The following is a 10,922-nucleotide window of genomic DNA, read 5'->3' as shown; positions in this document are numbered from 1 at the left end:
GGCCTGCTGCCTTCTGGAGTTGGTCCCTAGTTTCTTCATGGCTGTTTAGGTGGTGATTTCTTCCCTGTACTGCTGCCGGCAGAAAGATCTGAGACAGTGTGGTCCCTAGGTGACAGCAGCGGAAGCTGGGGAGGTGAATTCTTAGGCCTATGCTGATCCACGGAGTTTAATTTAACCCCATGATTGGAATTCTGAGAGAGGCCCACAAGCCTGTGACTAGCAAGACCTCCAAGTGCTGTCGCTAATGTCTGTGAACAGCAGATCAGCAGTTACTTAGGCTCCAATAAATACTTCTGTGAGCATACACCATGGTTAGTAGCGTGAGCTCCAGCTGCCTCAGGGCTACTGATGCTAAGCTGGGCACATGTTTTCTTCTGCCATGAAGGTATATTCTCCTTGTCATCAATAAGAAATGTGCAGTGAGTAGGATGTTTCATTAAGATCTGCTTTAAGAAACCATAAGGAATAGTATGTTTCAGAAAAAGTCCTCCCCATGAAAGAAATGTGGTTCCTAGCACCTTCCACCAGCGCTGCTTCCTCTCCCTTGAAAGGTTTCTCTGGTCACTCAGAACCACCGTGACAAGCTCTAGGACCCCACTGTGTTCCGGCAGCTTGCTTTTCCATGGTTCAGTGCGCTTCCCAGGGCGACCCCGTGCCTGTGTGAGGGGTCTCTGCTGGTGCCAGGCAGAGAAGTGAACCACGGAGAGCTGAGAGTGGAAACTCAGTTCAGATCGACTTATCAGCCTGGATCAAAATTTCTCATGAGTCTGATATCAGGCGGTTTAGTCCCAACGTTTAAGCCCAGTATAATTTGGTGAGGAAAAAAAAATATTTCCTGGTATAATACATTACCCAGTGCATAAGGACACACAATTACATTATGACTCAACTCAGGGTACATGTCATTTCTTCCAAGAAGGTGGATTCTAGAGACAGGCTACCTGTGCTGGCTTAAGGTCTCCCTGGTCTCCATCACACAGAGAGCATGGAGGTCATTTGGGCCGTTGGCCACCTCCAGTCCTGGTTGTAGGAGCTTGGTAAATCCTGGCCCAATAGATAACGTAGATCACTAGGCTGTTAATGGAATCCAATTCTCAGCTTTCTGGATAGAAAAACAGGTTTCTGGATTTTGTTTGTTTGTTTTTACATTTTTCCCATTGGAAACACAGTCCTGTGCTTAACATTCCTGGTTTCTCTGGAGATCTGTCATGGCCAAGCTCCTCGTGCAATGTTCCCAACCCCCATGGGGGAGAATGATATTTGCATGCCTTTCTACTTAATTTTATTCATCTCGAGCACTTTCTCAGGTCTTCAGCTGTGTAATATTGTCTATTAATATGACAAATATGACATGATTAACTTAAGCGCTTATTATTAGACTTTTTCTCCTATTCTTATGATTAATGTTAAGATGAAAGTTTATATATGGGACTTTTTTTTAATTACATCTCAGACCAAAAATGTTTTCACATTTAATTTAATGTGTGTGTGGTAAAGGTCAGAGGAAGCTAGTGGGAGTTTTATGTGAGTCCCAGGGACTGAACTCAGGTTCTCAGACTTGGTGGCAGGTGTCTTTACCTACTGAGTCATCTAGCTGGCTGGCCCATTCTCAGACTTGGGCTTAGCGTTAGGATAATCTGGGCCAGTGCTAACATTCGAGGCTCTTGACAAACGCTGGCAGATCGCCCCATGGGAAGGTTGTATCAGTTTACATTTTCACCAGTATCTGAGTTTCTGTCTCAAAATTTTGCTATCGCTTAGTATCTTATTTTTGAAGTTCATGTTAAATGAGGAACATTTTACTGTTTAAGTTTTGTTTCCTTGTTTATGGTGAAGCTGAACTCTAACTCCTCTCCCCTCCTCCTCCTCCTCCTCCTCCTCCTCCTCCTCCTCCTCCTCCTCCTCCTCCTCCTCCTCTTCTTCTTCTTCTTCTTCTTCTTCTTCTCTCTCTCTCTCTCTCTCTCTCTCTCTCTCTCTCTCTCTCTCTCTCTCTCCTCTTTCAGACAATGTCTCACTTTGTAGCCCTGGTTGGCCTAGAACTCGCAGAGAACTACCTGCCTCTGCCTCCATCATGCAGGGATAAAGGGTGCACCGCCACGCCCACAGAGGCTGAGAACTTTTCAGATTTACTTGCCTCTTGCATTTTGTGGAAAGAGTATTTGAAAACTCTTCAGGTTGTGATGTGTTAGCCAGTCTGTAGCCCCAAAGGGCTGTGCCAGGTGAAAGCTGGATCCTTGCGGTCTTTTTGTGTGGAGAGGGTGGTTGATTGGTGGGCAAGGTTGGGCCTCTTTCCCGGTGGTAAAGGCAAGACATGAACCCTGTCAGTGTAAATCAGGTGCCTGGGCCAATGCTGTCACTTTTCTTTCTTTCTTTAAATTAGGATTTTATTTTATGTACATTGGTGTTTTGCCTGCATGTATGTCTGTGTGAGGGTTTCGGATTCTCTGGAACTGGAGTTTCAGACCCAATTGTGAGCTGCAATGTGGGTGCTGGGAAATGAACTGGGGTTCTCTGGACCAGTAGCCAGTGCTCTTAACCACTGAGCCATCTCTCCAGCCCCAGATGCTGTCAGTTTGAAAGAAACCCTGCACAGCTGGCTGCTTTGGGTGTGGGTGTCTCTGTAGCAGAAGAGGAGGAGAAGACCTCCTGAGAACTAGGGAGAGTAAGCAGTTCACAGACAAACATGGGAACACAAGAGACCCCAAGGAGGAGGCTCACACACCTTCTCAGACGCTGGTACAGCTGCCCTGTGGAAGTCCATGTGTATTACTACACAGGACAGCTCACTAGGAAGCCTTTGTGCCTGGCTCCTTCCAACACTAGCTCTGTTCTCTTTTGGGCCTGGTCTAGCACAGGCGTCGGGGCCATACAGGAAGTGATAGAAGGCCCTGGAAGGTCTTTGATTCATTGGTGGCAGTACTTGTTCTCTTCAGCGGGCTTTGTAATAGCTTCTGCTCCCTTCCCCGGGCGAGCTGTGACTGCCTTTAACGAAGCACTAAGAAACATGCTCACTGGGGTTTTAACATAGTTCTTCTTATTGAGAGCTTTGGCACTTACATTCTTTTGTTTTGTTTTTTGCTTGTTTTGGTTTTGTTTTGAGACAGGATTTCTCTGTGTAATAGCCCTAGCTATCCTGCACTCACTTTGTAGACCAGGCTGGCCTCGAACTCACAGCGATCCGCCTGCCTCTGCCTCTCGAGTGCTGGGATTAAAGGCGTGCGCCACCACTGCCCAGCTAGCACTTAGATTCTAAGGCCCCTCAGAATCCTTGCCTACATGATCTGCTTTTGCTTCTGTTGTATATTTTTGGTGAACTTATAGCACCTTTAAGGACTTACGGTGGGGGCGGTGGGGAAGGGACAACAGTGGCCTTAGAAGAAGTATGTGCAGGAATTCTGAAAAGCCAGCACTTCATACTGTGAAGCTATGTAGGGCGCAGGGAGCCGTTGAGGTCTGTTGCCTGCTTTGTGGACTCTTGTCATGGGTGGAGGCCAGAGACCATTCTTAGATCATCTCAGTGTGCATTTGTCTCCTTCATCCCTAGATGTGTGTTCTGGATAAACTGATGGTGGAGCGGCTGTCAGCAGAGAGAACGGAATGCCTGCATCGCCTGCAGCAGCATGCAGCTGCGGAGAGGCAGGAGGGAGAGAGACGCCAGGTCAGAGCCAGAGCCTGGCAGTCCTTCGCTGCTGGCTCCCCACACTTGGACTGCGCCGGCCCAGGTCTAGAATGCAAACCGGAAGGCTGAGAGTGCAAGGACCATTTGCACTCCACAGCCTGTTGGTTTTGGAGCCCCTGCAAAGTCAGTAGCGAGGACCGTGTGGTCCTCTGTGAGCCTGTGGCCGAGCCTGCCGGACGGTATGCTGGAAAGGCCATTGTTGTCAAAGTCTGTTCCCTGTATTGGCCGTTCATCGGTTTCCCTTTCAGGAGTCTACTGCTTCTCCAGGTCCACAGAAATGGGACGAGCACTAGTGATTTGTGAGGGCAACCAAAACACCCGGTATGGAAAATTTGCAGGGTGTTTAAGCATTCGAGTTCTAGGTGACTCACAGCCTTGGTTTGGTGGTAGGTTTGGCCCGAGGGAGGGTGAGTAATCCCTAACCTTTATAAGTGCCAGTTGCAACCTCAAGTGTCATAACTTAAAAGTTCATTCTTGGGGACTAGAGATGACTTAGTGGGTGCGAGTGCGCCCTGCTCTTCAGAGGACCCAGCACCCACGCTGGGTTGCACAGCTCCCTGTAACCCCAGCTCTAGGGCACCACCAGGGTACCTCTGACCTCCAGGGCTACATGGATACATGCTCACAAAGACAGATTTTTATGGGGCACGGGGAGAAGATGTGCATACCAAGGCACATATGTGGAGCTCAGGACAACTTGGGGGAGTCAGTTCTCTCCTACTATGGGGGTTGTGGGGATTGTTTGTTTTGTTTTCTTTTTCTTGTTCTATTTTTTGGGGGGTGTTTTGAGACAGGGTTTCTCTGTGTAGCCTTGGCTGTCCTAGACTCACTTTGTAGACCAGGCTGCCCTGGAACTCACAGCGATCCACCTGTCTCTGTCTCCCGAGTGCCAGGATTAAAGGTGTGCACCACTACGCCCGGCCTGGGTTGCGGGGATTGAACTGAGGTCTTTACACTTGGCAGCAAGCATTTTCACCTACTGAGCCATCCTACCAGCCCATAAAATAAATCCTTTAAATAAAATCGTTTCAGGCTGGAGAGATGGCTCAGAGGTTTAAGAGCACCAACTGCTCTTCTAAAGGTCCTGAGTTCAATTCCCAGCAACCACATGGTGGCTCATAACCATCTATAATGGTTCCCTCTTCTGGTATACATGCAGGCAAAACACTGTGTATATATGGTAAATAAATAAATCCTTATTTTAAAAAAAATTGTTTCAAAAGATTATTTATTTATATTTGTGGGTATTTTGTCTGCATGTGTGCCTAGTGCCCTTGGATCCCCTGGGACTGGAATTACAGACTGTAAACTGGTGGTGACTCGAACTAGATTTCAGGTCCTCTGAAAGAGCCATCGCCTCCTAACTGCTAACGATCTCTCCAGGCCCTTGCCCCAACTTCATTCTTTTTTTTTTTTTCCTTCATGTTTTTGGTTTTTTGAGATGGTCTCTCTGTGTAGCCTAGGCTGTCCTGGACTCGCTTTGTAGACCAGGCTGGCCTCGAACTCACAGAGATCCACCTACCTGCCTCTGCCTCTGCCTCCCGAGTGCTGGGATTAAAGGCATGCGCCACCACGCCCGGCTCCCAACTTCATTCTTGATGCTTAACTCATAAACTTTTTCAAGCTCAATCTTCTGTGTGTTATGTGTTGTTTTAGATGTCTTTGGTGGAGGAATTAAAAGCCTGGTGTATGCTGAAGATCCAGAACCTGGAGCTGAGGCTTTCTGGAGAGTCTCGGGCCTTTAGAGCTAAAAACGCATCATCTCCTTGTGACTCCTCTTCAGGTAACGCACACACTGGAAGCCTCTGCCCCCTCCTCCCCCTTCCTGAGCTGAATGCTGTCCATACTCCAGGGCTGCAGCAGACACAGCGAGGCTCAAATGTTAGGAAGCGTGCAGACACGTGAGGGTGAGGGATAAAGTTGGGGGCATTGACATGATGTAATTAAACGCCAGGACCAAAAGCAGCTTGGGGAGGAAAGGGTTTATTTGGCTTAAACATCCCAGGTCACAATCCATCACTGAGGGAAGTCAGGGCATGACTTCAAGGCAGGAACCTGGATGCAGGAACAGCCAGTGCTCTGAACCTCTGAGCCATCTCTCCAGCCCTTATTTATTATGTATACACTATTCTGCCTACATTTGTGGCTGCACCCCAGAAGAGGGCACCAGATCTCATTATAGATGGTTATGAGCCATCATGTGGTTGCTGGGAATTGAACTCAGGACCTTTGGAAAAAATAGCCAGTGTTCTTAACCTCTGAGTCCCTCTCCAGTCCCCTACTAGAGAACTTTGATAGGTGCTTAATATAGCCCTGTCTGTCTACATGGCTTTATTTTTGTGCCAACACATTGAGAAACATCTTGAGCCCACTTTTCATGCTAGGACTAGCTATGGAACTGATGTGGTGAATGGAGCATGGGTTGAGCTGGATGAGGAGTACGGCTTACCTTGCTCTCAGCTCCTGCTGTAACCCTTAAATCACTCCTAAAAAAAAAAAGTTTCCCACGGGGTGTGATAGCACATGCCTTTGACCTCAGCATTTAGGAGGCCCTGTCTCAAAGGTCCGAAAACCAAATTGGTACACAGGCTTGTGTCCCAGAGATGAAGAGAAATGACGTCTTTCTCGTAGCACACTTTCTGTGTTGAGACACTTGGTAAGCTTGTCATTATTAGGCATTAGAAGCAGAACCCAGAGACTCCTATGACAGGTAAGACAGGCTAAAGGATAGGCCAGAAATCTGTCCTGTATGTTAGTCCTGTGGCTACCACAGAATCCCAAAAAGCCCTGATGAACTAAAATGAGTAATTAGAGGAAAAGGGGGGAAGAAAGAGCAGGGAAATAGGCAGGTGAGTGGCACCCGGAAAGGCAGAGCAGTCGGTGGGTGGGTGGTGCCTGGTTAGGCTCTAAGGGGAATGAGACCCCTGTCCTGTGGCTGAGTGTGGATGTACTCTGACATTTGTTTTTCCTTTGAAAATAACCGTAGATCCACCAGTGACAGCTACAGGGCCAGCAGCAGCTTCCGACAGCTCCTCTCAGGTCGTGAGACCCAAGGACAAGGGACCCAGTGCCACTGTTGCCGACAGACAACAGCAGGAGCTGCTTCCGTCCGAATGCACAGGCTCCCGGATCAGGAAGGCCAAGGCCCAGGCAGCCTCCTGCCCCTTGAATGGGGCTCCCAGGTGTGAGCAGCAGCCTGGGTCCTTCGTCAACAGAGGCACTCAAACCAAAAAGCCTGGGAGAAGTGGGCAGGCCAAGCATCGAGGCCAACAGCCCACAGCCAGCAGCCCCTGTGGGCAGCAGCCGTCAGCAGCAGGCAGCGATGCTCGAGATGCCTCGCAAGCCCTGGAGCTAACCCAGTATTTTTTTGAAGCCGTTTCCACACAGATGGAAAAATGGTATGAACGAAAAATCGAGGAAGCACGCAGCCAGGCCAGTCAGAAAGCCCAGCAAGATGAGGCCATCCTGAAGGAGCACATCAGAAGTCTGGAAGAGGAGCTCGCCAAGCTGCGGACAAAGGCGCAGAAGTAGGACCCGACCCTGAGGGGGAACCCAACAGGGTTTCTGCCTTGGTAATAGCAATGTAACTGTGTCCCAGGAATTTGGTTATCATGCCTAAGATGGACTTGCCTTTAGAAGTCACTGATCTGTTGTGGGCACATACTTCCTGTGCCCCGAAGTTACAAGGATGTGCTAGTTACACTGAATCTCAGGAAGATGTCCTTAAAAAGTGAGTTGCACCAAGAAGAGAAGGTGTGCGCCTAAGTCTATGGGTCAGTGATGTGACACATGTCAGAACTCCAGGAGTCATTCCTGCCCACGTCAACACACCTGCTGTGCCTCGATGGGTCTTCTAGCAGATCCAGGACTGGTGAGGAGAGCCCCTTTCTCCCTGTCACTCTCAAAAGGCTCCTCTTCTAACTGGGTGACAACCTTTTAGATTTTGAGAGGAGGAGATACACTTTAATGATCTCAGTGTCCAGTGTGTCTTAAAGTACATTCAAAGGTCATGTAAAGAAAGAGTAATTGCTCACTGAAAATGTTTGTCAAATGAGGAAGGTTTAAACCATTGATCAGCCACCGTGTGCTTTAGCCAAAATAACTGAGATTACCGGAAAGACATTCACCCACCAACGCCAGCCAGTTACCATGGACTACCTTTCTGAACTCAAGGCTTTTGTTCTGTATTTTGGAAAGAACTAAGGCGATTCCACAAAGGTTCCATTGTGAATTGGCTTCTCTCCCTGAAGAAGATCAAGCTTTACTTGTTCACTGAGTGAAATGTGCCGGACTGAGGTGGCGAAGACATCCTGGCCGCAACCTTGGCTTTGTCTTCTAACCCTTTGGAACATGGATTATATCCGTCTCCACGTGATCTACATATGCATAGAAACTTCTGTTTTCTCTAAGCCTAAGACCCTAACAAGCACTGTCCATGGATCGTGACTAAAATGCTGTTCATTGAGCCAAAGAGAAGTGACGATCTTCCCACAGTGGTATGCATCTATCCCTCTGTCAAGCAAGCCCTTGCTTTTTCTTATAGAGACACTCCAGAGAGATATAGATATTCCTGTAAAAGTTGTGAGTGCAGAATCCAGGGAGTCGTTACTCTGTGACTGACCTGTCTCTATTCTCAGCATCTTGGGAGGTGCAGCCCTTTTCCCCCGTCTCCTTCGCTGGAGTCCTCCTGTCTTCAGCTCACTTGCCTGAGCCCTGCTGTGACACTACCCGCAACAAAATGTCACTCGCTCCCGTATGATCTTTCCTCAGTATACACCAAATTGGAAACTGCCTGATACTAAGTAAGAGATGAAAACTCTGAGTTCAGCAAGCTATGCTCCAAGCAGGAGTCAGTCTCACTATTAGAATACGTATTACCTCAAGCTATCCTTGTTGAGAAATGCAGAGATCAACTGTCACTGAACATCAAGTCTAGACCACAGCGTCCCTCGGTGGCAGTACTTTGATAATATACCTCCTACCTATCAGAAGCAGGCAGCTTATCACTGTGAACGGATATTTTTGTCAAGTCATTAAAGCATAAAGACCAGGCTATTGAATAAGCCCAGCCAGCCCCTTACCCAAAGGGTTGACTTCCTAAGTGGTGGTGGTTTTGCTGTTTCAGAAGGGTTTACTGTGTAATCCAGACTGGTTTTGAACTCATGATCTTCCTGTCTTGGCCTCCTGAGTTCTGGGATTAAAGGAATGAACCCCACGGCCAATCATGTTCTGTCTGTAACACCAGTGTTGGGTTTGTCGCATTGTGAAGCACTGCAGAGCTGGTGTGTATTTTCCCTTTGTGCTATGTGCAAAAACAAGCAAATAAACCAGCCGTACCTTTACAAACAGCTGTTTATACCGCATACTTTCATGCAGGACATGTTTCAAGCCGAGGCCTAAAAGTGTCAACAGCTGTGGAAAAACACATTATAAGACAGTGAAGTAATTGTCAGCACATCCCTCATACTGCACATTAAATGTCTGCAGTGAAATGGATGTGTTAGTCCTAGCATCACTTTTGAGTTGAGGAGTTCAAAATACAGGCTGTTCATGATATATATATATATATATATATATATATATATATATATAAATTTTTTAAAAAAATAACCTTGAACTTGTGTTTCCTGTAAGCATTAAACATTGTTTTTAGTTCTGTCAGTATTCTAACCTTTATAGTCATTTGTTCTGCGGACTGCTCTCAAGAATTCCTGAAAATAAGCAGGGTGGTGGTGGTGGTGGTGGTGGTGGCACACGTCTGTAGTCCCAGCACTCGGGAGGCAGAGGCAGGTGGATCTCTGTGAGTTCAAGGTCTTCCTGGTCTACAAAGTGAGTTCAGGACAGCCAAGAAACTCTGTCTCAAAAGACCAAAAACAAACAAACAATTCCTGAAAGAGGACCTGCACCCAGCCACTTTAGAGCAAATGTTAAAGTCACCATCAGGTGTCTTGCATCAACACAAAGTGGGTGCAATCTGTGTTTGGGATTAAACCCACAAGGTGAAAGACAGGATAGCACCTTAAAAAACAATAGTGATTTTTTTTAAAGTAACCACAAATGGTAAATAATCAGAGGCTTATTTTCATTATGTGTGTGTGTGTATGCTAGGCTCTCCTGGGGATGGGATGGAGTAACAGGCAGTTGTGAGCTGCCCCATCTGGGTGGTGGGACCTGAACTCTGGTCCTTCAAGAGTAGTATGCTCTTAGCTGTTGAGCCATCTTTCCAGCCCCTTAACATCTAAATTCAATGTGAAATTCTCCAAGTCCTGTGCTAGCTGATTTGTTAGCGTAATGGTCACCTTTTTTTTTTTTTTTTTTTTTGTCTCTTTGGGTCTGATTCTGTAGAATCCTTTCCTTTTCCAAGGCAGATGCAGGCTGCTTCTGTTTGTGATGCCTTTTCCTTGGCCGCTCTGATCTGTGTCTCCCATGCGTACAGCTGCTGTTTACAGTAACATTCAAGCTTCCACTCTCCAGCATACTCTTCAGGCACGCCCACACAATGCTGCGCCAGGAGCTTGAAATGTGCCACTAGGTGGCGCTTTTTAAAGGGGGGGAAACCATACAGGGCAAACTGTTCTAAACTGGTTGCTGTCACTTACCTGTTGTTAGGCTTTTGTGTAAAACCTTCTTCCATTTGTTAATCTCTTTTTCTTTCTTTTAAATTTTATTTATTACATATACAGTGTTCTACCTGTATATAACTCCTGCAGGCCAGAAGAGGGCACCAGATCTCATTATAGATGGTTGTGAGCCACCATATGGTTGCTGGAATTGAACTCAGGACCTTTGGAAGGGCAGCCAGTGCTCTTAACCTCTGAGCCATCTCTCCGGCCCCTCTTTTTTTCAAGACAGGGTTCAATTATGCAGATCTGGCTGGCCTAGAACTCAGGTCTGTCTGCTTCTGCCTCCTGAATGCTGGGATTAAAGGTTTGCCTTTATAACAGGACTGTTGTTAGTTCATATGCATAAAGTCAATTATTCAAAGATCTTAAATTCTAGGAACAAGTTTGGCATTCAAACAGAACACTTTCCAGAAGACATTTCAGGTTGTACAACTGTAAATCCAGATAAAATGGCTTCATGGTGAATAAAACTTCCCCAGCAGTGCCATCTGACCATCACCTTGACTGTGGTCCCGTACCCAAGGAAAACATTAATAAAAGGACTTCCTCATGACCCAGGGTCAATTCTGAGCACCCAGTGACAACTCACAACTGTAACTCCAGTTCCAAGGGATGTCACC

The 10,922-nt window shown here is 47.0% G+C and overlaps 1 protein-coding gene across 7 annotated transcripts in view; it reads left to right on the top strand.

Annotated features, from left to right (window-relative positions):
* ANKRD6 (ankyrin repeat domain 6) overlaps window positions 1–10,922 on the top strand; it is a 161,642-nt gene that overhangs the window by 148,711 nt on the left and 2,009 nt on the right. For 6 of the 7 annotated variants that reach the window (XM_084789090.1, XM_084789093.1, XM_084789095.1 and 3 more), the window contains 3 exons: window positions 3,545–3,658; window positions 5,336–5,462; window positions 6,666–9,025. In XM_084789090.1, the coding sequence (XP_084645216.1) occupies window positions 3,545–3,658; window positions 5,336–5,462; window positions 6,666–7,210 (786 nt within the window). In that variant the 3' untranslated portion in view covers window positions 7,211–9,025. Of the gene's footprint in view, window positions 1–3,544; window positions 3,659–5,335; window positions 5,463–6,665; window positions 9,026–10,922 lie in introns of those variants that run through there. The other variant, XR_014780602.1, reaches the window with a different exon arrangement.

The sequence above is a fragment of the Acomys minous genome, assembly GCF_964271855.1.
Source record: "Acomys minous genome assembly, chromosome: 1".
In the NCBI taxonomy this organism is placed as follows: domain Eukaryota; kingdom Metazoa; phylum Chordata; class Mammalia; order Rodentia; family Muridae; genus Acomys; species Acomys minous.
Note: the sequence above shows the minus strand (reverse complement) of the source record. Positions and strands in the feature narration are given on the sequence as shown.